At 44.7% G+C, this 26,677-nt stretch overlaps 1 protein-coding gene across 2 annotated transcripts in view; it reads left to right on the top strand.

Annotated features, from left to right (window-relative positions):
- The first annotated feature begins 524 nt into the window (after nt 1-524).
- BAALC (BAALC binder of MAP3K1 and KLF4) overlaps nt 525-26,677 on the top strand; it is an 88,822-nt gene continuing 62,669 nt past the window's right edge. Inside the window, exon 1 of one of the 2 annotated variants that reach the window (XR_011491497.1) lies at nt 525-895. Coding sequence is in view for 1 of the 2 variants with exons in the window: in XM_070477311.1 (XP_070333412.1) it covers nt 736-895 (160 nt within the window). In the remaining variant the exon portion in view is untranslated. The remainder of the gene's footprint in view (nt 896-26,677) is intronic. The other variant, XM_070477311.1, reaches the window with a different exon arrangement.

Here is a 26,677-nt window from a genome sequence, read left to right as displayed (position 1 = left end):
TCCTGGCTCCCTGAGGTTCCTGAAGCTCTTTTGCTTTCTTGAGAACAACGTTCAAAGCCGCAGAACTTGGAAAGGGTGTTAGCGACACAGAGTCCGGTCCAACTCTCTCAGAAATTACAAGGCCCTACTCCCTACTCCCCAAACCAAGTAGGACACTTCCTTCATTCTTAACAGCAACGGTTCTTGGTTGTCACCAGCTCCACTGCTTTAGAAACAAGTGGCCAGAAAGCTTGGTGGTCCCTTCCAAGGTTCCCTGGGATGACTGAGTGGAACAAAGGTGGAAGGGAGGGAGGGAGGGAGAAGGGAAGAAGGCATGGAGGAATAAATAACGGGGAGTGGATCTGTGCGCAAGAGCCTGGGAGCCATCCACCCCTCGCCCCCCTCCCATTCCCAGGCCGTCTCTCCTGAGTCCCCCGGTCCGCAGCGCGCCCGCATGGAGGATGCGGGGGAGAGATTGAATCGGGGACGGGTAGGGGGCGCGGCGAGGGCGAGGGGCGGCGGGGGCCTGAGAGGTGGGGAAGGGGAGGGCCTCGGAGGAGGAGAGGAGGGGCGCGGGGAGTGGGCGCGGCGGAGGGGGCGGCGGGCGCCTGGCTGCGGCGCGGACGGGCTGGCTGGCGCGGGGACCCGATGCCGCCGCCGCCTCCTCGCGGGCCCGGGCTGCGCCGCCGGGGCTGAGCCGCCGCCGGAACCAAAAACCCAGCGGCCGCAGGGCGCGCCCGCAGCACGGGAGGGAGGATGGGCTGCGGCGGGAGCCGGGCGGATGCCATCGAGCCGCGTTACTACGAGAGCTGGACTCGGGAGACGGAGTCCACCTGGCTCACCTACACCGACTCGGACGCGCCGCCCAGCAACGCCGCCCCGGACAGCGGCCCCGAGGCGGGCGGCCTGCACGCGGGTGAGTGCGCCCGGCGCCGGGAGGCGGGGGCACGCGGGGCGCCAGGGCAGCCCAGTTCCCCCGGAGCGTTCGGTGCGGAACGGCGGCGGCGGTGTTGGTGGGAGGGGGGAGGCGGGAGACATACAAACAGACAGACAGACGGGACCTGCCTTGTGACAAACTGACCCGCCCAGGCCCAGGGAGGGGGTGGGCCAGCCAGAGCCCCTCAGGGAAACTGAGTTAATTCCCGAGCCTCGGGGAAACCCCGCACCTCCGGGCCCCCGCGGGTGCCCGCTCTTTGGCAGGGACGGATAGGGTGGGAGGACTGCGCGCCCGGCTAGCACGCCTAGCCCGCAGCCCACCCACGCCTCCCGCTCCTGGGATGCGCCTCCTCCGGATTTTGGCCGCTGTGCACCCTGCCGAGTCTCTCCATCCACTGGCCTCTTGCCCCTCTCTCCGTTGATGGATAGACTGACCCAGATTACCTGGGTGCAGTCTTCCTTGTGGCTCCCCCCTTTTCTCCCGTCTCGGGTTTTGAAAACCAGAGCCCTAGTTCAGGGCAGAATAAACGCCGGCCGCACCATCACCAGTTCTGCACTTAAGCTACTTTACAAGCAATTGTTTCATGGTAAAGACTTCCCTCTCCACTCCACCGTGCCTCGACGCTTAATAAGAGACAGGGCATGAGAGTGGATTAAGACTGTAAATTAAATACTCGTACCATTTCCCCTCTGGCAGAAATCTGACAGAAGGATATGCAGAGAACTTTTTGGACCAGTGACAAATAAGACTTTTTTTTTTTTTTTTTAAGCAGAGAGTAATGATTGTAGCGTATAGATGAAATTAGATTAACTGTTGCCACAGACTGACCTTTAATCATGAACGCGTTGGTGATGTTAAAAGGAAAAAACTTCCCTGCTTATTACATGGATGTTGTCAAAAGTCAGATCAATATTTGTGTAAGGATGTTTTAACTGTTTCCTGACCCTTTTGTGTTGCTGGCATTTAAAAATATTGAAATCTAAAATAGAAAATTAGGTTAATTTGAAGAGTAACATGTTATAAGAAGGAAAGAAATGTCAACTTCTCTTAAATCATCAGTAGTCCTAAATTCCTGCCTCCAAAATAAGAGCTGTCCCTTTTAATCCCGAGACTCTGTCTCCATCTTTTGGAACCAAGCTGGCTCCTTTTTCACATGAACTTTGTGATCCCCACCCCCTCCCCCCCTTTTAAAAGCGAGAATTGTCAGGGAAAACTGTGCAAGGCAAACACTACCTTTATCCCTAATTTCTCTGACTCACAGTAAAAATCGTAATGGTCATTTAGTGTTGCTGATGCTTTCAGTGCATTTTCAAATGGTGTGTTGGCTGAATGCAGTGTCTGAATGAGGATAAGACATGAGCCTTCAAAATTGACCTGGAAAATGTTAGATGTACCAGCATGTCCCAAGGAGGTGTGTACTGAGGTACTTTCTCAGGAGAGACTCAAAATTCCAGAGCTACACTCCTAGGAAGTAAGGTTAAAAATACCTAACATGGAAAAGAACAAAATACAGCTTCAGGAAATGGTTGCCTTGGTGACTGGAAGTATATGTGTGTCTGTACATGTGTACAAGTGTGGGAGATTTATTATTGGATGGCTAAATATGTCTATATTTATTTGTTTCCAATGCTTATTCATTTATTACTCTGCCATCCTGAGTCATGTTCCGTCATGCATCATGAAATCTGCAACAGGTGGGGTCTGGGACAAGCACGGTCATTCATGGTACCCTGCCATACGTGGGACAGCCCTGCCAGGCAGGTGGTCCTGAAGACCTGAGTCATTCACAGGAACTGCTCAACTCCAGTCTCAGAACAGCACCCTAAAATTGGCAAGACTTTTCGATGGGCAGGATCATTTCAATTCCCTAGAAATTTCCATCAGCCTCAGAGGAGAGGAAACATTTCTGAAGGTCAGCATGGAACCAAGCATTCCCTGGGCTTCAGTCACCCTGGGAGATTAGCCAGTGTTCTTTATTTTTTTCTCCCCTCCTACTTCCTGAATCTTACCCACCCTCTGCCCATGTGCCACCTATGAATTCAGTTCCATGCTTCTGGGGGCACCACATTGGTCCACAGTGATTGTATTGTGGTAAGAAGCCAGATGCCACATTTTGTTGTTCCCATCAACTCTTTTCTGATGGGGGGACAAAAGGAAAACCAGGATTTAGGATAATTCAGATCGTAAAAAATCACTCGGCTTCCCTGATAGCTCAAGAAACACAGGTTCGATTCCTGGATTGAGAATATCCCCTGGGGAAGGAAATGGCAACCCACTCTGGTATTCTTGCTTGGGAAACCCCATGGACAAAGGAGCCTGACGGGCTACAGTCTGTGGGGTTGCAAAGAGTCGGACACAACTGAGTGACTAAACAACAACAAAATCTTCACTGATGGCTTCACGGCTAGAATTCCGGAGCTGGAGAGGGTCTCTGTTCAAGGCAGATGGGGTTTGGTAAGTTGTCCAGTCTGCACTGCCCAGCCTCCCAGTCCTTTCACACTTCTTACTCCCAGCTCCCTCAGTCCTCAAGAGTCCTTTCTTTCTGAGCCCCTGCTCACTTTCTTTTAGTAAGTATCACTTTTTTTTCTGGCCACCCCACCCTTAGGAGCTCTGAATGCAAGGAGTGCACTCATTCATCTTTGTATCTTAGCACACTGTGGAGCCGCCCGTTGGGGTCCTCTGAATGAGTAGGCGCTTGATCTAAACCTGCCCTCCTCCCGTCCACTCTTCCTCAATTTCCTCCCCCTTCCTCTGCCTTACATCTCTTGCTGCTGCTGTTTGCTCACCTGAGTAAGTTTAACCTAGACTCCTCCAAGGGCGGTCTGGAACAGCAGGAAGGGAGGGAGTTAGGGGAGTGCAGAGGACTGAGTCGTTCATTCTGCCTGGGGAGGGGCCCGTGAGTACAGAACGCTGCAGGAGGCCTCCCTGCAACAGGAAACAGGACTGCTCCTGCAGGCCGCACACAGCCAGTGACCTGATCCTTCCCTGAGTGAGGGCACCTGTGGAAGACTGACCTCCAACTTCATGATGGGTAAGCCTCCCTCCCCGCCAGCTAGACCTGTAGACCTGTTACCACTTGGTAATATTTTCAAACAGTTTTTAGAACTGGAGTATAGTTAAATTACAATGTCATGTTAGTTTTAAGTGTATAGCAAAGTGATTATATATATATATATATATGGTTGGTCAAAAAGTTTGCTCAAGGTTTTTGTAAGATTGTAGAGAAAAACCCGAACGAACTTTTTGGCCAACCTAATATATAATACATAAATGTGTGTGTGTGTGTGTGTGTGTTTGTATATATATCCTTTTTCAGATTCTTTTCCATTTAGGTTATTACAAGACAGTCAAATAATTGTTTGGTTTTTTTTTAAGGTGTATAGCATAATGGTTTCATTTATAAACATAATAAAGTTATTACCACAAGTTTAGTGAACATCCATCATCTCACATAGATATAAAAGAAAAAAATTTTTCTTGTAATGAGAAATCAGGATTTACTCTTAAAAACTTTCATGTGTTAAGTATATTTATCCTGTACATTTTACCCTTAGTACTTACTTATCTTACAACTGGAAGTTTGTACCTTTTGACTGCTCATCCAACCCCTGGTCTCAAAACAAGAAGTTATCTTTTTTCCTAGAGTTTGTTTTTGATGTAAAATTGACCTACAACATGTTAATTCCTTTTGCACAACATAGTGGTTAGATATTTCTATACATTTAAAACTGATCACAAGTCCAGTGATAATGTCACCGTATAAAGACATTACATAGTTACTGACTAAATTCCCCATGTTGTACATTTCATACTTTGCTCATTTATTTTACAGCTGGAAGCATGTACTTCTTAATCTCCCTCATTTATTTCTCTCCTCCCTCCATCCTGCTCATCTCTGGCAACCACCTGTTTGTTCTCTGTCTGTAACTCTCTTCCTGTTTTATATTTGTTCATTTGTTTTGCTTTTTTAGATTTCACATATGAGTGAAATCAATAAAGTATTTGTCTCAGTTATCTTGCTTAGCACAATACCCTCTAAATCCATTCATGTTGTTGCAAATGGTAAGATTTCATTCTTTTTAATGGCTGAGTAATGTTCTATTGTATATATATATATATATACACACCACAGCTTCTTTATCCATTCATCTATTGACAGGCACTTAGGTTGCTTCTGTATCTTGACTAGGGCTGCATGTATCATTTCAAATTGTATTTTGTTTTCTTTGTATAAATCTCCAGAGGGAATTTGCTGCATTGTATGGTAGTTCTTTTAATTTTTTTGAGGAACGTCTACCATTTTCCATAGTGATTGTACCAGTTTACATTGTTACTAACACTGTAGCAGGCTTCCCTTTTCTCCACATCCTCACCAACATTTATTTCTTGTCTTTTTGATAATAACCATTCTGACATGTGTGAGGTAAGAGCTCATTGACGTTTTGATTTGTATTTTGCTGATTAGTAATGTTGAACATCTTTTCATATGCTTATTTGTCGTCTATATGTCTTCCTTGGAAAAACACCTATTCAGATTTTCTGCCCATTTTTTAAATTGGATTAAAAAAAAAGTTTGTTGTATGAGTTCTTTGTATATTTTGGGTTCATTTCAGTTCAGTCACTCTGTTGTGTCCGACTCTTTGCGACCCCATGAACCACAATACGCCAGGTCTCCCTGTCCATTACCACCTCCCAGAGTTTACCCAAACTCATGTCCATTGAGTCAGTGATGCCATCTAACCATCTCATCCTCTGTCATCCCCTTCTCATGCCTTCAATCTTTCCCAACATCAGGGTCTTTTCAAATGAGTCAGCTCTTCCTATCAAGTGGCCAAAGTATTGGAGTTTCAGCTTCAACATCAGTCCTTCCGATGAACACCCAGGACTGATCTCCTTTGGGATGGACTGGTTGGATCTCCTTGCAGTCCAAGGGACTCCCAAAAGTCTTCTCCAACACCACAGTTCAAGAGCATGAATTCTTCTGCGCTCAGCTTTCTTTACAGTCCAACTCTCACATCCATACATGACTACTGGAAAAACCATAGCCTTGACTAGATGGATCTTTGTTGGCAAAGTACTGTCTCTGCTTTTCAATTTGCTAAGACAGTCAAATAATTGTTGATTAAGGCCTGTACTCTTGGGAATGACAGGGAAGGGGTCTTTCCACTGGTCACTGTAGTCCTGCTCCTAACACTGGGCCTGGCCACAGTAGGACCTCAAGCAATCTCTCTTGAATGAATACATCTCCTAAAACTTCTCTGTGTCCATTTCATTCTTCCTGTAGTCCTCAGAGATGATGTTTCCTTTCCTCAAGAGTTCTACCCACTCTTCCTTTTCAGGGTCTCGTCCACCTGGTGGGTTGCATAGTAAGAAAACCTCCCCACCTCTCTACACCCCCTTTGCCAAACACAAGCCTGTCTGTTATAAGGGTGGTTTTGCAAAAATCACTTCAAGAAACAGGTGGCAACAAACGCGGGCTTTTCATCAACACCCGGGAATCTCCCCTCTCACGACCCTGGTCTGGGAGGCCACCGGTCCTGCCGCCCGGTGAGAGCCACGGTCACGCTGCAGTACGGGCTTGTTCCCACCTCTGTCTCTTGGATTAGCCTGGGAGCTCTGCTGGATTGGGGACTGCATGATGGGCATTTGTGTGACTGGCATCTACTATATATGTGTTGAATGACTGTAAAAATACCTAGATGGATGAAATAAACCAGCTCGGCAAGTGAGTTTTGTTTGTCTGTCTTATACCCTCTTTCCTGAGTCCCATCTTAAGTGATTTTGTCTGGACATAAGTACAATGAACTGTCTTCGTTGGACACTAGATAAAGCTGTTCTGACTCTAATCAGAAATGCATTTAAGGCTCCAGGCTTGGGCCCAGATGGGAAGAAAGCAGTCCTCTCAATCAGCACGGAGTCTTTTCCTGTACTCAGCCATCGGCCAGCCCCTGGAAGTCCTGCCTTCACCGTGGGATCCGTGCACCTGTGACCTCAGCCCCTTCCTGCAGATAAGACCATCATGCCCTTTCGTGAAGCTGGCAGTCTGAACCTGTTCTTCCTGACCCATCGTGCCTGGGCGGTCGTCCCAGGAGCCCTTCTGTATCAAGCCCAGGGCCTCTAGCGCCTCTCAGAAGGCTCTGGCCCTGTCGGGACTCCTACAGAGGCTCTCTGGCTGGTCTGAATACCACCTTTGCTTCTTTCTGTGGAAGAGACTGGGTGGTGTACCCCGAGCCACTCTGTGGCCCAGCCTCTTCAGGCTCAGCCACCAGCAACATTCCCTTCCCCATGTGCTCCCTGCCCACTCTGCCCCCCGTACCAACCACCGCCTTCTCTCCAGAAACGAAGCTCTTGCAGAATGTTACTGTGGGCTGGACTGTGTCCTGCCAAATTTATGTCAAAGTCTTAACCCCCAGGACTCAGAAGGTGGCATTTTTGGGTTTTTGTTTTATTTTCGTTGAAGTTTATTTATAATGTATTAGTTTCTGGTATCTAGCAAAGTGATTCAGTTATCATATCTATACACATTATTTTTCATATTCTTTTCCATCATGGTTTATTATATCAACAGGATATGGAATATATTTCTCTGTGCTATATAGTAGGTCCTTGTTGTTTATCTGTTTTCTGTTTGGTAGTGTGTTTCTGCTAATCCCAAACTCCCAATTTATTCCTCTCTACCCCTTTTCCCCTCTGATAACTGTAAGTTTGTTTTCTATGTCTGTGAGTCTGTTTTTATTTTGTAAATAGGTTCATGTTTTCATATTTTATATTCTACATATAAATGATATCATATGGTATTTGTCTTTCTCTTTCTGATTTACTTCACTTAGTATGATAATCTCTAGGTCCATGTTGCTGCAAATGGCATTATTTCATTCTTGTTAATGATTGAGTAGCATTCTCTTGTGTATATATACCCCGTTTTCTTTATCCATTCATCCATTGATGAACATTTAGGCTGCTTCCGTGTCGTGTCCATGACTACTGTAGATAATGCTGATGTGAGCACTGGAGTGCAGTATCTTTTCACGTTATAGTTTTGTCTGGATATATGCCCAGGAGTGGGCTTCCCAGTGGCACTAGTGGTAAAGAACCCGCCTGCCAGTTCAGGAGATGTAAGAGATGCGGGTCCGATTCCTGGGTCTAGAAGATCCCCTGGAGGAGGGCATGGCAACCCACTCCCAGTATTCTTGCCTGCAGAATTGTACAGGCAGAGGAACCTGGCGGGCTGCAGTCCATGGGGTCGCAAAGAGTCGGACACAACTGAAGGGACTTAGCATGCACGCCCGTGCCCAGGAGTGGGATTGCTGGATCATATGGTAATTCTGGTTTTAGTTTTTAAGGAACCTCCACACTGTTCTTCATAATGGCTATACCAATTCACATTCCCACCAACAGTGTAAGAGGGCTCCATTTTCTCCACACCCTCTGCAGCTTTTGTCATCTGTAGGCTTTTTGATCTTGGCTCCTCTGACTGGTGTGAGGTGGTACCTCATTGTGGTTTTGATTTGCATTTGTCTAGTAATTAGTGATGTTGATCGTTTTTTTCATGTGCCTGTCAGCCATCTGAATGTCTTCTTTGGAGAAATATCTTTTTATGCCCATTTTTTGATTGGGTTGTTTGATTTTTTTTATTATTGTGTTTAATGAGCTGTTTATGTATTTTGGAAATTAAATACTTGTTGGTCGCATCACTTGCAAATATCTTCTCCCAGTCCTTTCTGTTTTGGTTTTGATTTCCTTGGCTGTGCAAAAGCTTATAAGTTTGATTAGGTCCCATTTGTTTATTTTTATTTTTTTCTATTGTCTTGGAAGACTGAGCTAAGAAAACATTTATGGATTTATGTCAGAGAATGTTTTGCCTATGTTCTCCTCCAAAATGTGACCTTTTCAGGAGATAGAGTTCTTACAGAAGTAATCACGTTAAAATGAGGTCATTACAGTAGGCTGTAATCCAATGTGACTGGTGTCCTTATGAAAAGGGAAATGTGAACACATAGACAAACACTCGGAGAGAATGCCATGTGAAGATGAAGGCAGATACTGAAAGGCCAAGGAAGGCCAAAGGTGGCCAGCCAACCAGCAGAAGTCGCAGGAGAGGCCTGAAGCTGAGTCTCCGTCACGGCCGACAGAAGAAATTAACCCCGCCAACACCTTGCTCTCAGACTTTTAGCCTCCAGAATGGTGACAGTACATTTCTGTTAAGCCCTCCAGTTTGTGGTACTTTGTTACAGCCACAGAAAACTGATGAAAATGTTCTTGTGAGCCCAGATACTGAACGTTTGGAAATAGCAAGAGGACTTCTGTGTCACTACTTCACACCTCCTTCTGAGATTGCACCTCTTTCCTTGTCATTTATATTTAAATAGCATTTACTGAGCATCTACTATAAGTGAGCATTTTTCTTTGGGGATATTCGTATTCCCTGGAAAAGGAAATGGCAACCTGCTCCAGCGTTCTTGCCTGGAGAATCCCACGGACAGAGGAACCTGCTGGACTATAGTCTATAGGGTCCCAAAGAATTGGACACAACTAAGAGACTAAAAGACATTAGTATTCATAACTCTCTAAACCTCATGCATCATTGCTATCAACATCTACTAGATGAGGAGAAACTGAGGCTTAGTGAGATTAAGAGACTGAGTGGTTTAAACACAACATTGTGAATCAACTATATGTCAAGAAAATTTAAAAAACAGCAATAGAAATAATGAAAGAGATTGAGTGGGGTCACCTATCCAGGAAATAGAAGCACCCAGGTCAGAATCCAGATCTCTTTTTCTAAATCCAGGGCAGTGCTAACTACTGAGAACAAATTTAGGGCCCTCCTCCACCCCATCTGCCTTTGGCTTATTTGAAAATTGAACCACTTGGAGTGGGAGCCTCCTGCCAGCATTCTCAAGGCGAGGATGTGAGTCCTTGAAGTGATGCCCTCAGCGCTGTGGCACAGATGCCACCCCTGCCTGTGCTGAGTGCCCTGGGCAGGGCTGCCAGAGCTGCCCAGAGAATCACCTGCATCCCACTCACCTGATGGGCCCGTTACAGATGGAGCAGTCTTTGGGCAGAATAATCTTTTTTTCTGGTTTCAAATGCAATGGATATTCCTTCAGAGAATTTAAAAAGTGCAGAGAAGCACACAAAAGGAAATACACCTCCATAGCTTTTAGGTTTTGTCCTTAAGATCCTGAATCTAGGTGTATATGGTGTGTGTTACATCTTCTGTAGGGGTTATGTTTAAAGTTTGGTTGGGGGATATGTAAAAGAGCCTTCAAATTGCTTGGAAGCCCAAAGGCCAAGGGGAAAAAAACTTTTTTCTCCTTGTGTTCAAAAAAATATTTAGTTACAGATGCTGTGTTAAGTCACTTTAGTCGTGTCCAATTCTTTGGCACCCCATGGACTGTAGCCCGCTCAGGCTTCTCTGTCCATGGGATTTTCCAGGCAAGAATACTGGAGTGGGTTGCCATTTCCTCCTCCAGGGAATCTTCCCGACTCAGGGATTGAATCGGCGTGTCTTCTGCATTGACAGGCAGGTTTTTTACCACTAGTGCCACCTAGGAAGCTGCTTAGTTACAGATGGTGACAGACAAAGTCTAGGCGGAATTGGGGAAGAGCAGGCGGTGAAGACCATGGATAGGTGAAGGGATTTTTCTTCCTTTTTTTCCTAAGCAATGTAGTTGAATTCAGGTTAATTACATGCCGCAGGTTTCCCTGGTGGTTCAGTGGTTAAAGAATCTGCCTGCCAATGCAGGAGATGCAAGTTTGATCCCTGGGTCAGAAAGGTCTCCTGGAGAAGGAAATGGCAACCCAGCCCAGTATTCTTGCCTGAAGAATCCCCATGGACAGAGGAGCCTGGCGGGCTACAGTCCATAGGGTCGCAAAAGAGTTGGACATAACTTAAGAGACACAACGACACCAACAAATTACATTCTAGGCTAATGTGTAGTGTGAATCCATTGTGTGTAAGCCCTCCACATCCCTTTCACCTCCCTACAATTCGCTCAGGTTGAGGATGCTGTTTTATATTCTGCCCAGCTGTTTTCTGGGATTTGTGGTTGCTTTATGGATGTAGAAACATGATGTGTGTGTGGACCAGCTCTCTGAGTCTCAAATGCCCACAAGGTCATGCAGGTTGGCTGCCCAATGTTGGGGTTGTTCCAACCCCATATGCTTCAGCTCTGGGTCTCTGTCAGATGGGATAGGTACTGAGTGTCTGCCTACGTCTTGCCGTGTGGCTTCTGTGTAATGAAGCAAAGCCAGGAAGCAGTAGATTTTTCTTAATCTAGTCCATCTGCTTTACGAATAGTGCCCATTTATCCCAGATTCTGGATTAAGTTGTGTGTTAGTCTTCACTTTAGGTATTGTTGTGAATCTTGGTCTTTTTCTGTCTTCTTAGGCATATTAATGGCCAGTTAGGCAAGGCTGAGTTGGCAGCTCCTAACCAGATGCCCTTCAGCCTGGAAATCCAGTCCTAAAGTTCTTGCCTTTCTCTTGTCAGTCACTGCAGCAGCCTGTGAAACAGCCACACACACCACACCACCTAGCCAGATCTGTCTCTGTTTATAGCCCCCTTCTCATGTGACCATGTCCTAACCTTTCTTCTTCATCATCATCCACCTTATTATTTTGCTTGGAGATAGTATAGTTTGGTGGTTAAGGAATTAGACTTTAACAACAGACATTTCCCAACTGTGTGACCTTGAGCAAGTTTCTTAGCTTCTCTGGGTTTCAGTTGCCACATTGTAGGGTGGGAATCATTGCAGAATTAACGTACTCACAAATACAAAGGACCCGTACATTGTGTTTCAGTGCTGCCTCTCCTAGCACCCAGGATCCCTTTACTTCTTCAATCTTGCCCTGAGCTTACTCTGCCAACTTCAAACCCAGGGTCACCCCCTCCTCTGTTTCCGAGTTGCCTGGAGTTGTTGTTGAAAGTGATGAGTGTTGGTGATTGCATCCAATAGCGGTTCATGCCTGGAACCTCAGTGTTCTTAGCAGTTCTTGGCAGTTCTATTAATTCCTTATTAATATGCTGTTTTAGTCTGTATGTGACACTCCCGACATTATTTTTTCTTACCCTTGGAATGCTAAAAACATCGAAGACTTGCTGTGAATCTCTCATCTCTCCCTCCAGTCACCTGTTGTGCATCCTGCTTGCCACTTGAGCATTTAAACATCGTTAGCCATCCTGTCTCCTCAAATCTGCCTGTTTGGAGTCTCAGTGCACTGATGGGATTGCTTCTTGATGTAACAATAGGTGAGGCTATCACAGGTGGTTCTATTATTTTTTCCTACTTAACAGAAAGTCTGGAGGTCAGGAGCCACACCACCACTTAGGACTGCTATCCAAGGACCTGGGCTCTTTGAGCTTATTATTTTGCCATCCTTGGTGTGTGGATTTCATCCTCATAGTTGCAAGTTACGATGACATCTTATTTTAGATAGGAAGAAGGGGAAAATGTAGAAAGAAGCATTCCACCTAAGTTTTTTTTTTTTTGGTCCATCTGTAAAACAGTAGATTTCTCAGGACCCAGAAAATTTGCTTGTACTTCTCCTTGGCCAGAAGCATGTTATATGACTGTCACAGGTTTCTAGAGTCTAGGAAGTCAAAACTTTTAGCTGGATTCACGACACCTTAAAAGTAGTCGGTCGTTGTGCAAAGAGAAAAGAGGGGAGAACAGAGATTAGGTAGACTGCAAGCGGGTGCTTGTACATTTAATCCTAAGACTGTGTCAGAGAGGAGAGGGATTTAGAAGGAGCCAAGGGAAAGGAGGAGAGGAAGTGAGGGGGAGGTAAGTCTGCCAGAAACAGAGATAACGTAATGACTAGCATTAAGAGTTTGCTGTAATAATAACATAATAATAATAGTTTTTAGCATTCCCCTATGTCAAATGAATTCATAAAGGTGAATATTTGCTGAAAAACTTATGTGTGCCAATATTGAGCTAATCTTAGAAATAACGCAGCAATAACTCAAATTGAAATCTTTTAAAATGGTCTCTTGACATCCGACTCTGTGCTGTGTACACAGGCCATTTCTTTTTTTGCTGCTTCATTTTCTTGTAAAGTTGATGCCAGCTGGAAACTGATGTGCCCGCCGATCCTCTGTGGCACCCATTTCCAATGAGTGGGAACATTTGTGCAGGTTCACTCTGCAGGGTGACTCTAAGGCCTGGGCTGGGGGCTTCTGCTAGGGGAGCAGCAGACAGCCAGTTGGCTCATTTAAAGAATTGACAGTATTTCCTCTGAAAGATAAAAAAAAAATCACCCTGCTATTGTCTCTAGGGCTGGTGGACTTTAGGGCACGGGGGAACCGAGAGGATTTGTAGAAAATAGCAGGGCTATTTGTGAAACCGGTCGTCATAACAACAGGGCGCAGCAGCAGCGGCAGTTACAAGGGAAGTGGCGACGGGCCGGTGCCAGTCACAGGAGGGACCACTCAGGCTTAAACATCTCCATGAACAACAGCTGTGTTTGAACACAAGGCCACAATAGATTATTACGTCCAAGAATCGCTTTTCAAGGACAGTCTTCGTAGCAGCCAGGCTCAGAGTTGCTTGCTGGAAGATAAATGATGTGTGTGCCAACACTCACAGTCACAACCCCTGCCTCGTGAGCGTGGCTTCTGGTAAACTGTGCAGAGTATGTGCCAGGCCTTGTGTATTCGGTAGCTAATGCTGTTACCCCATTTTACAGATTTGGGGAAGTCAGGGAGGTGAGGCACCTTGCCCAAGGGCTGCACATCAGGTTCTCTCGGGGAACCTAAAATAAAGCCTGCAGCCCAATCCTGGGGCTTCAGGTATGGTAGGTGGGTGGGGCCAGAACTCCTGCACTTTTAATAGCGTCTTTAGGTCCACACTGAGCGGCATTCCCTCTGTTAGTGGTGGGGCCAAGATCCTGCTTTTCTAATAAGCTCCCGAGTGATGCTTGGACCTCTCATAGAGAAGGGAGGTTCTAGATCAGAGGCTGGGAAAACTTTTCTGTGAAGGGTCAGACGGTAAACATTTCAGGCTGAGTGGGCCACTAATGTCTGTTGCAGCTACTCAACTTTGCTGTTTTTAGCACGGGAGCAACCAAAGGAAAAGATACATAAATTAGTGGGCGTGGCCATGTACCAGTGCTCACTCCTGTGATTCTGAAGCTGAGTCAGGTTTAGGAGCCAGTGTCTTTCATCCCAAAGGCAGAGTAGAAGGGCGAAAAGAACAAGGTTTGCAGTTACTAGTCCTCACCCTCAAGCACACCTCTGGCAAGCTCAGCACATACAGTAAGACCTGAAACAATGTTTGTGGAATGAGCAAATAAATGGGATTAAGTGCTTTTCTCACCTGGAAGGCAGCTTGGAAAGACTAGTAAGGTGTCCCTGATAACTTTAGGTCATTAAGGTATTAGGTATTTTATTACGCAACCTCCCCAGTGGCTGAGTGGTATAGAATCTGCCTGCCAAGCAGGAACAGTGACAGACTTTATTTTCTTGGGCTCCAAAATCACTGCGGACAGCGACTGCAGCCATAAAATTAAAAGACACTTGATCCTTGGAAGAAAAGTCATGACAAACCTAGACAACATATTAAAAAGCAAAGGCATTACAAAGGTCCGTCTAGTCAAGGCTATGGTTTTTCCAGTAGTCATGTATGGATGTGAGAGTTGGACCATAAAGAAGGCTGAATGCTTTCGAACTGTGGTGTTGGAGAAGACTCTTGAGAGTCCCCTGGACTGCGAGAATATCACACCAGTCAATCCCGAAGAAAATCAACCCTGAATATTCATTGGAAGGACTGATGCTGAAGCTGAAGCTCCAGTATTGTGGCCACCTCATGTGAAGAGCCAACTCATTGGAAAAGATCCTGATGCTGAGAAAGATTGAAGGCAGGAGAAGGGGACAACAGAGGATGAGATGATTGAATGGCATCACCAACTCAATGGACATGAGTTTGAGCAAACTCCAGGAGATAGTGGAGGACAGGGAAGCCTGGCATGGTGCATCCATGGGGTTGCAGAGTCTGACAAAACTGAAGTGACGGCATGCACACACGCCCTCTTGGGTAGTGGGATTTGAGAAGAAAACCTTGTCGCGGCATCACCCAGAGTAAAGCTGGGGTTCCTGGTTCTCTTAGGAGGTGTCCCTGCCTTGGGTCTCCAGGAAGGTGGGAATCCTTCTGTCCCTTCATCACAGGTCACTGTTGATTCAGAGCCACGAGGCCGCTGCTGTGGCCTGAAAGGCTTTTTCCCAGCTGCATCCTGTGCTGCCTCTGTGGGTGCGGAGCTGCTGCTGGGAGGTGAGAGGAATAATCAGTCATTTCCTTGTGTCTCTCTGAGCTCTGCTCACCATTCCTGAACACCCAGTTCCTGCCATGGGCTGTAAGGTCAGAGTTGGGGTGTTTAAAAGGTTGCTGTGTCTCTCTGAGCTCTGCTCACCATCTGGCTGACGATGGTTCTGGGCAGCTCGCTGCTGTTATGATGTTTACTTTTCTGAATCAGGTGTTTCCTTTGCAGAGGCAGGGGCGTCTAGCTATTACATAAGGCTTCAGAAAACATCCAGTGAACTTAGAGAAAAGGCATCATTTAAATAGAAGCTGCCAAAAATGTTAACAAAGGAGTCCAGGGAGAGTTTGCCATGGCCTTTTTTCTTTTGCATATGAATTCAAAATTCAAACACTGATTATTCGTGAAATCCCAAAATCGCCCGTGGTTTGGTGGTTCAGTTGCTCAGTCATGTCTGACTCTTGTGACCCCATGGACTGTAGCCTGCCAGGCTCCTCTGTCCATGCGATTTTCCAGCCAAGAATACTGGAATGGGGTGCCATTTCCTTCTCCAGGGGATCTTCCCGGCCCAGAGATCAAACCCAGGTCTCTTGCACTGCCAGCAGTGGGAAACGTAATAAAGTCTCATATGACAAGGTGATTTAAACATGTGTGCAGACACCCATACACTGCTTATATTCTCAATTGAGCGTGGATGCTTCCCAGCAGATACCAACTGGTTGCAATTGCTCAAAACAGTTCTGGAACTCCACAATTGTAGTCTCAGGCACTTTCTCTTTTCTTTTTTAAAAATTTTGTTTACTTATTTTTATTGAAGTATCCTCAGGCATTTTTAACATAAAATTTCAACTTACATAAAAGTTTAAAACTTTAAAACTATACAAATTAATATGCATACTTCAAACTGGGAGAATAGCACAATAAACCCCTTTTACCATCATCCAGCTTCAACATTATCAACACAGCAAATCTCGTCTCCTTTCTGCATCCATCCGCCTTCACCCACTGCATTATTTTGAAGCAAGGTTGGGAAGTCATGTAACTTCATCCGTAAATACTTTAGTATGTCTGTCTAAAACATAAGGATTCTTTTTAAAAAGATACAATGTTAAATTATATGAAACTGTTATTTTTGTAGGTTGAAATGTAATATCATCAATTCTATGTTTCAACTGAACTGCAGTACCATTAGCGCACCTAAAAAATTGATGAAAATTCCTCTAATATAACCAGATTCAATCACTAGCCAAATCTCACCCATGACCTCATAATGTTTTTTCTACAGTTGGTTTGATTGGGATGCAAGCAATGTCCACACATTGTGTTTGGTTGATGTTTATCTGGTTATCTCAATTTTCTGTTGTTAAGATTGCCTGTGATAATCTAATAACCATCCACTGTTAAGTTCCTTATTAGCTTTCAGTCATTGATAATCATTGCCCACATCAGTTATTTCATTAGGAATTGCAAAATGGTGATATTCTAACATTTCTTCAACATTCATTAGATGTTTTATAAAGAATAACTTTTCCTTGTTGCCCTTTTGGTTTCCCTGAAAAGGCAGTTCTTTCCACTTCTTTCCCTTAATTATCAGTTCCCAATTTTTTTCCTGGTTTCCTCCAAAGATGGAAATATCATGAATTCATGGCTTTTTAGCATACTTTAGGAGTTTTAGTTTGTTGTACCTGTTATTATCTATGTGTGTGTATATTTCTAAACTGTTCCATCTTTGATGAAGGGGAGCTTCTCAGTTCGATTCCTTTTCACACAACTCCCATAGTCTTTGATAGTTCTTGCTTTCTGCTGTGCTATTTTTTCTAGACTTATATTGTATTTTTTCCTGTGCTAGACTTAGAATTAACCATTTCCCTGAGGAGTCCTGGTTCCTTTCATTGAAATATGATATTTAGAGACTACAGCTTGGGCCCTTGGTGTGTTCATTGCTAAATTGTAGGGCTTTCCTTATTTTTTTTATTTTGTATTCTCTTCTTTTTAGATGCTGAAAATCTTGGTCCCTAACAACATTATAAGTACTTATTTACTTTTTATATATCTAACAATATGCTACTGAAAATATTTTTAGATTTTTGTGGGGTTTTGTCCTTAGGGTATAGAATTATAGAAATATACAGTTAAAATGCTATGTTTAACAGTAATTTGAAATAATTTCCTGCTATATATGGTCAGGCTATCAACTTGCTATTAGCGATAAGTGCATTTGTTTCACTTTGTGGCCAAATTGTTGCTTTTTAAAATTTTAGTTTAATTTTGTTTTACACTTAGGTAAAAATTTTACATGGGTCCAATGACAAATCTGCAAAACAAGCTCCATTTAAGAAATCTAACTTTTATTTCTAGCCCCTCTGTACCCTTTGTCCTCCTCTAGTTTTGGTTATTGTTTGATACATTTAGGGCTTCCCTTGTGGCTCAGCTGGTAAAGAATCCGCCTGCAATGTGGGAGACCTGGGTTCGATCCCTGGGTTGGGAAGATCCCCTGGAGAAGGGAAAGGCAACCCATTCCAGTATTCTGGCCGGGAGAATTTCATGGACTGGATAGATTCCATGGGGTCGCAAAGAGTCGAACATGACTGAGAAACTTTCACTTTGATATATTTATACAGTATGTACACACACACACGCAGTCACATGTTCTCCCTTTTTAAATAAAAGGTAGCATACTATACCCTCTGTTTTGTGCCTTGGCCTTTTCACTTAACAATATACTCCAGAGGCCACTTCAAAGCAGTATATAAATGACTCACTCCTTTTTTATAACTACATAGTACTCAGTTCTGTGGCTATGTCATAGTTTGTTGGGGTTGTTTCTAGACTTTTACTATGCAACTAGTCTTGTCCATGTCACTTCTGTCACTTTTGTCACTTCTGCTAATGTATCTTTAGGTAGATTATTAAAAGTGGGATGATTCGGCCAAAGGCTGAATGCAAATAGGTATTACCGGATCCCCCTCCACAGGATTTCTACCACTTTGCTTTCCCATCAGCAGTGTCTGAAAGTGCCTGTGGTCCCATATTTTTGCCAATAGAGTATGCTGTCCAACATAGGGAGTTTTGTCACTTTAAGTAAGAAAATGGGTAGTTTTAATGTACATCTCTGTGAGTGAGGTTGCTGTCTTTTCATGTGATTATGGGCAAATTGCCTTTTTCCCAGACATATATAATCTGTTTATACCTCTAGACCTTTTTTTTTTTTTACCATATTCAGTAGTTGCAAATCTTCATCCTTGGAGGATGACTGAGATATTTTGAAGAGCAAAAAGTCCCTATAGTTATATAGTGAATTAAATTGTTGGGTTTTTGCTCTCGGGTGGAGCAGCTGGAACTGGCTGGGCATTTTCCCTCTGAGAACAGTCCCGAGGCTTCTCCATACGGTCTTTCTGCATGGGCTAGTTTGGGCTTCCTCATGGCATGGTGGCCTTGGGGCAGTCAGTCTGTTTATATAACTGTTCTAAGCTCCAGTGCATGTCCCAGCTAAAAAGGCAGAAGCTGTATTAACTCTTGTGACCTAGCTTTGGAATTCATGGGGGTGTCATGTCTCCTGCATTCTCTTGCTTACAAGTGAGTCACAAGTCTGGCCAGGTTCAAAGGGAGGGAATTATACACCACCCCTTGAAGAAGGAATGGCAAGGTTCTAAAAGAGCATGGCAGTTTTAACAACTGTGGAAGTTCTGAGATCTTACCTGACTAGTTAGCCTGCGACACTGTCTTGGAAGCTGGTAAGACAGGAGACTCCTGGGTCAGAAACAAAGGACTTGATCACTGTGGCACAGTGAGCCTCATGGGAATTACTATTTGCGTCAGTTCCCCCTTTTCCCAAGTCTCACAGGGGTGACACTCATGGGTCAGATGGATTCCTTCACAGGCAGTAGATTGCATTACAGGAGATTTATGTGAATGTGAATCTACTGAAACTCTTCTCACAAAGAGTGGTATTGTAAATGCAGAGTTGGAGCTCTATGCAGTGCATTGATCTGGCTCATCTCTTCTGCCCACATCAAAGATCAAAATCAACCTTCTCCCTTGTTATCACCACCCCCACCACTGGTGAGTTTCCCTTCTACCTGTGCTTATGTTTTCTCTGCATCATTTTCCCTTTCTGACTCCTCTTTCCTGGTTTCCCCTCACCCCCCTCCTATAGGTATGTGGCTCTTCATATCCTTTCCAAGCTGTCCTTCATTAAGTGTGCCCACTCCTGGGGAAATCATCATATTTCCAACTGCTCCAAAGATACCTGGCTGCTGTCAGCTGTGCATGCGTGCTCAGTCGCTTCAGCCATGTCTGACTCTGTGTGACCCTTTAGCCTGGAGCCTGCCAGGCTCCTCTGTCCATGGGATTCTCCAGGCAAGGACACTGGAGTGGGCTGTCATACCCTCCTCCAGTGGATCTTGCCAACTCAGGGATCGAACCCGAGTCTTCTGCGACTACAGGCAGATTCTTTACCCCTGAGCCACCGGGGAAGCCCTGCTGTCAGCTAGGTGCCTCCAGTTCAGTTTTCCCACAAACAGATTAACCTCTTCTTCCACACAGCTGCCCATCCTGTTGTGCATTCCCTGTTTTCCACAGTCATCTTCTGGTTATCTAGGTACAAGACTTCAGAATTATTTTTGTTTTACACCCACCGTTATCTCTCTTTTTGCATATCTGATGTGCAACCGAATCCCACAAACTGTCTCTGAAATGCCTCTTGGAATGAATTGATTTCTTTAGGCCCCGGACCAGGGCCCTAGTTCACGGTCTCCATCGTGCTTACCTTTGAACAGCCTCCCACTGACCTTCCTGCACGTGGGGCAATCTGGTGGCAAGGCAGGCACCTCTCTCGTCATCCCAGGCTTGTCTCTCCCCAGACCACAAGCTCAGTTAAATTGTTTTGGATTTCTCAGCTAGTGAGCAACCTTCTTTCTCCTTTCCTTCTTTCCTTCCCAGAAATCCTCTTTGGCACCCACTGTGGGTTGTGTGGGGCACCTTTTTAGATGTTGTAGAAGAGAACCAGACAGACATGGCTCTGCTCTTGGACTTATGTTCGGGTGGGGTGTGATGGCAATAGTAATGGAAATAACCAAGGTAATTTTAGATATTTGTAAGCACCGTGAAAAAAAAACCTAGGTAATGAAAGAGATGGAACTGGGGGTTGGGTGGGGGCTAACAGATTGGGTGGTCAGGAAAGGCCTCTTTGAGGAAGTGATGTGTGAGTTCAGCTGTGAGTGGAAAGCAGGGCTGGCCTCATGGATGTTCAGGACCAGCGCGCTCCTGGACAGCCCCGGCGAGTACAGAGGCCCTGAGGCTGGAATGAGCTTGATGTGATGGAGGCACAGAATGAGGCCAGAGTGATGGGAGGGAACCGAGAGGGGACGGGAGGAGAAGGTATGTGTAGGGGACGGGATGTGTAGCCCCCACCTCGTGGGTGATGGTCAGGAGTGTGGGCTTCGCTCCAGGGGCAGTGGGAAGCTAGGACTGGGATTACCTCCATGGAGGCTCTGAGCCTGTCGTTTACTTTGTTTTAAAAGCACATCTATATTTATTGATGCTGGCTGTGCTGGGCCTTTGTTGCCGTGCACGGGCCTTGTCTGGTTGCGGTGAGTGGGGGCTACTGTTCCTTGTGCCCACATTTCTCCCTGCAGTGGCTTCTCCTGTTGTGAAGCACGGGCTCTAGGCATAGAGTTGCCCCACAGCATGTGGAATCTTCCCGGGCCAGGGATGGAACCCGTGTCCCCTGCATGGGCAGGTGGATTTTCTCATCCACTGCTCCACCGGGGAAGTCCTCTCGTTTACTTCTGACCTTTCATTTCTTCAGTCATTCTGCTCACTCCTGCCAGAGTCTGTCTGGAGGTGGCTGTGATCCACCCGGGGGCGTGTTTTGTGACCTCTGTTTCTTACTGGACGGATGATGAAAACTTCAGCCTGGCCTTCCAGGCCCATGGCCCTCTGGCTTGAACCTTCTGTCCCTTCCAGCTCCACACTAGAGTCCTCACATGCCTCCTCAGCCTGCCTTTTCCTTTCTTCTCTGTGTCTTGAGTCTTGCTTGCTCAGATGGAACATTTTACCTTCACGTTTGCTTGTTCTTGTATGAATCCAACTCCGAAGCCACGCCCTCTATGAAACCGCCCTAGTTTCTTCCCAGGCGGAACCAATCACTGTTTCCTCATTTCCCTATGTTACTTTTTTTCCCTTCTGACCATTATTTCCACTGCACTCTGATCAGCCTTGGGAGAATAAAAGGGGACGGAGGCAGATAAATAAGGAGGAGGCAGAAACTACACCTTCATCATTGAGGAGAGAGTCCTACTTTCTCAGGCTGCTCTTTCAGGCCTTGGGAACACTTTCTGTGTTGCCAGGGACCTCCTTGAATCAGGGCTTGAAGTGGAGATGTTGGGGGTGAGTGGAGAGCGAGCATCTCCCTCCGTGTTCCGGAATATGGGCAGGACACTGGCAAGGGGCTCTGCCATAGCCAGCATGGTGGGGAGGGGGAGCTAGTGATTTACTGTTATCCAGAAAGACCCAACTTTCTTTTTTAAAATCTCCAGAGTGGTTAAATAAACATATTTGAATGTGTCTCTGGGTTGTTGAATTTGTACAAACCCGTTGAACACATTAACCATTAATGAGGTGCTTGGGCATCTTTAAAAGCCTGGTAATAATCCTCTTAAAAGAAAAGCCTATCTGTTTAATCTCTTTCTCTGTGTGTAATTCTGAATACACATCTGAACTGGATTTGTATTCCACAAGGCGCAAACTGACTTAGCTTGCCACAGTCACGGGACACATTAGGATGATTAAATCCAATGCACTCTGAAAATATATGTTTTAGAGGTTAATTCTAATGATTGGTTCATACAACAAATCGAGAATCTAATTCTGGATGACGTGTAATCCTTTTGCCTTGATGAGTCATTTGACTCCCTAATTATGCCTCAAAATGATGCCATGAGTATTTATTTATTTTGTTACCTAAGCTTTAATTTTCTTTGGTGCAGATTTTGCTGTTGGGATGATATAGAAGTAGATGTTATTGAAGGGCTTGAGTGGAACAGAGCTAATTGCAATTGCAGTTATAACATTTTCCATTTGGAAAATTGGAGTTCATAGAGCCTGGTTTAAAAAAAAGTAAAAGCTTGGGTTATAGTATAGAAAGAGGATTTGATAGTTCAGATGGTTTTGTATTGGATGAGATAGTGGATAGACTTTTATCTTCCAGAAAGATCTGTTCAGGTCCTAAGCCCCAGCGACCCTAACTCCTGTGAATGTGATCTTACTTGGTAATAGGGTCTTAGGAGGTGTAACCAAGTTAAGATGATTTTGCACTGGATTAAGGTGAACTCTGATCCAGTGACAAATGTCCTTATAAGAAGGAGATTTGGATGCTGACACAAAGAGGATAATACCTTGTGAAGACAGAGGCAGAGACTGGAGTGATGCATCTACCAGCCAAGGAATACCAAGGACTGCCAGCAGCTCCCAGAAGCTAGGAGAGAGGCACAGAACAGGCTCTCTCTCTCAGGGCCTCCAGAAAGAACCAGCTCTGCCAACATCTTCATTTCAGACTGCCAGCCTCTGAAACAAATGTGAGAAAACAAATTTCTGTTTCTTCTAAGCCACCCAGTTTGTGGTACTTTGTTAACAGCGGCCCTGAGAAACTAGCACAGATGAACATTGCTATGTGGCATAGTGTTCTTAGAAGTGAAATGTGCTTTGAGAAACAGATGGTGATTCTCCCTGAAACAAGAATCTGTTCTCTATGCCATTTGTTATCTGGAAATTTCATTTAGTGTATGTCTTAATTTTGAACACTATGAAATGTCATTCTGTGGCACACATCTGTGTCTTATTTTTCTGGCTGACTTTTAAAATGCGTATCTGATTTCTTTGGAAAATCATCAAGCCAAGCAGAGCCAGGTGAAGTTTAGGAAAACCAATCAGGGAAGGAAAAAAAAAAAAAAAGAATCCAAATATGTCCCCATTCATTTTTACCCAAACACTGGAAAATCTTCCAGCAACAGTGAACTCAGGATGACTTCTTCCTTTATCTTCTGCCACCTCTTTTTTCCTGAGATCACTGAGACTCTCCAGAATCCAATTTGGGTCCCCCAAATTGTTCCATGCAACCCAGACTTTAGTGCCCTCACATAGATTCTCCTAAGGACCTCCTGTTGCATGCATCAGTTCTTCCTCCCCTGGTAACTAAATCCCTTGCCTCTGCTGGTGGCCATTGCTTGGACTTTCTCCCTTGTCCTGGAAACATGAATTCTTTTTTGAAGATTTATTTATTTGTGGCAGTGCTGGGTCTTTATTGCTGCACATGGGTTTTCTGTAGTTGCGGTGCTCAGGCTTTTCATTGTGGTGGCTTCTTTTGTTGCAGAGCATGGCCTCTAGGCATGTGGAGTGGTTGTGGCACGTGGGCACAATAGTTGCCACTCCTGGGCTCTGGAGCCCAGGCTTAATAGTTGTGATGCATAGGCTTAGTTGTTCCAAGGCATGTGGGATCTTCCTGGACCAGGGTTTGAACCTGTGTCCTCTGCGTTGGCAGGCAGATTCTTTACCACTGAGCCACCAGGGGAGCCCTGGGAACTTGAATTCTAAAGGCACATTAATAAATGCTGGGCGACCATGTGACCCGTGCAGAGCAGAGAGCAGCAATGGGGAGACAGGAGACTCATAGAAAGTTCTCAATACCAGACTTTCTGTCTCCCTCATCTCTGTTTACCTCTCAGGTTAGAGTGAGGACCTGGCTGGACTCTGGAAGCCCAGGTGAGATGGGCTTCCCACTCAAGGTAGAGACTTCACAGGAAAGAACTATCAGTCCAAAGCCCAACTCTTCACAAATAAATGAATCCTGTTAGTGAATCCACTGAATACCGACACAAAAGACTTTGCCCCTAGTTTGGGTTCTGCCTCAACTTTGCTGTAGCTGCTTTATCTCGGAATTGCTAGTCCAGGTTTCTTTTAAGTGTCAATGATGAGGCTTTCCTTTAAACCCATTTTTGCTGTCCTTGCTCTCTGGACGTCCACTCTGCCCCTGCCCTGCCTTTGCATGTGCATGGACAGCTGCTGTTCCATCAGACTTTTCTGAACTGCCTTTAAAATAATTGACTGATAGTACTTGGGGGTTTGATCATTTGGCTTCTTCGTTTTTCTGCGAAAAGAGTATTTGAGTAATTGTTGTTTAGTTGCTCAGTCGTGTCCGGCTCTTTGGAGACCCTGTGAACTATAACCCACCAGGCTCCTCCATCCATGAGATTTCCCAGGCTAGAATACTGGAGTGGGTTGCTATTTCCTTCTTCAGGGGATCTTCCCTACTCAGGGATGGATGTGTTTCCTACAATGGCACGCAGGTTCTTTACCACTGAGCTACCTGGGAAGCCCATTTGACTAATTAGCTTTTGGCAAATTGGTCTTCCAGTGAATTGCTTTTGGGTGAATTCCTTTTTGACCAACTGATCCAAAGGCCACATGTCCTATCCAAGGACGCATCTTTGGCTTTAGGAAGGCTGTAGAAGGTTGTGAGAATTATAATAACCTGATTTCTACTCTGGATTGCTTATTTGCTGAGACAAATTTGTATATCTTCTAAGCTCTTGTTTCCCTATAGAAATGGGAAAAATAATGCCAACTTCACAGGTTTAAAGATTAATTGACCTGTGGATAACAAACTTAAAATTTGCTTAAGTATATACACATTAAATTAGGTAGAACCACTCCTTATAGCTCATACACAGTCATAAGACAAAGAATAATTCACAAAGGAGAAATTCACAAACAAGAAAGCCTGAAGAATAGCTGAATAATTATTAAGTAAGATAATGAATAATTATTATTAATTTGCATTCTGAATAATAGCATTAATTTCACAGGTAATTTTATAGAAGCTGATGCACAACTGTTACTTTTAGTGTTAGAAGATACGTTTGCTTATTTTCTATTTCACTTTCATCCACTTGATGCATATGATTTTGGAACACAATGGACCATCATTTGAGTCATGGTCACTATCACAGTTACTCTTCATCTTAACAGTGATTCCAGCTTTTAGCATCCAGTACTCTTACTGAAGGTGGCTTGCTCTAAGGACGGGAGCACAGCTGCTTACACTGGGATGCCCTTGTTTCCAGATCAGCCCCCTATATTTCCTTGTGTTGGGAGATGATTCAAATCTCTTACCTTTTCTCCATTTAAATGACTCTTTTTCCACGAGGCCATTTCCCCTTCACATATGTAGTGCAGAGGTCTTGTTTGTACATTCCTTTCTTTGTACTTCAAGACTGTTAAAGCACTTGGTACCAACAGAGCCTTAAAAACAGTGCAAACATGGGCACCAAAGCATGGAATTCTACTGAGTTGAAATCATCTGGATGATCACAAATATGCATATAATATTTTTTCACAATTATCATCCAAATGGAAGCACAAGAATATGACCTCAATCTCCCCAGGAGTGTGCTGACCCCTGCATTTTTAGGCACATTGGCCCAGATGAAGGAAAGTGTGTAGTAGTCCCTGGATAAAGGATAGTATTAATGATATTTATGTCAAACCCATCTACTAAGGCTGGAGATTTCCAACTGTGTATTTAAAGTTAAATCAACTGGTTTCAATAATCTCATTTCCAAAAATGTCTAAAGGAGCAGGAAAAATGTTACTCAATGTAAACCTTAACAAAGTTGAATTTGAGTCTAAGTCACTAGTAACAGTGGTGCCAGAAATGAATAGCATGAAACGAAGAATGCAAAATTAGTTATGATCCTTGCCCCAATCCTGCAATCTTCACAGGAACCAGAAAACCCTTGAGCAGTTACTTTTCAAACTTATCACATAAAGAAGGAAGAGGCTATGAAAAGAAAACCATTTTTACAATGAGCGAGAGTTATCCTAGCAGAGATACCCTAGGGCCCATGCTGGACACTCCAGGGCCCATGCCAGATAACCCAGGGTCCTATCAAACACCCTGATCCGCACTGGACAATCCCAGGTTGTGCCAGATGCCCTGGATCCACAGCCGATGTCTCCAGGATCTATGCTAGACACCCTGGGGCCACATGAGGCACTCTGGATCCATGCCAGATGTCCCCAGATACACACAGATGCTTGAACATTGCAGTCTCTCTGCTAGAAAATATTCAAAAGCAGGTACATCCTCAAAAACTCTTATAATATAAAAGTCACACCTTAAAAAAATGGCCCTCCCCATACTACTAGAACCTGGAATTATTTTTCCACCTATTCAGATAATGTGGGGATATTGGTACTTGTTTTCATTAAGCTCACTTAAATCCACTTGACCCTAACTATGGAATAGAGACACGAAAATTCCACCTTCTGGCACAATTAAATGTGTCTTTGTTGGAAAAAATGGCTTTGATCCGTAAACAATTGAGGAGGAAAATTCTGCACGCAGTACACAGCACAGCTTCAGAAGAATTTGGACCCCAGAAGCTGACGGTTCATTAAACTCTGAAGGTGGACGAGACCCTGAAGCTACCCCTCCAGCCTCCT

Source organism: Odocoileus virginianus, chromosome 15 (genome assembly GCF_023699985.2).
Source record: "Odocoileus virginianus isolate 20LAN1187 ecotype Illinois chromosome 15, Ovbor_1.2, whole genome shotgun sequence".
Classification (NCBI taxonomy): domain Eukaryota; kingdom Metazoa; phylum Chordata; class Mammalia; order Artiodactyla; family Cervidae; genus Odocoileus; species Odocoileus virginianus.
Note: the sequence above shows the minus strand (reverse complement) of the source record. Positions and strands in the feature narration are given on the sequence as shown.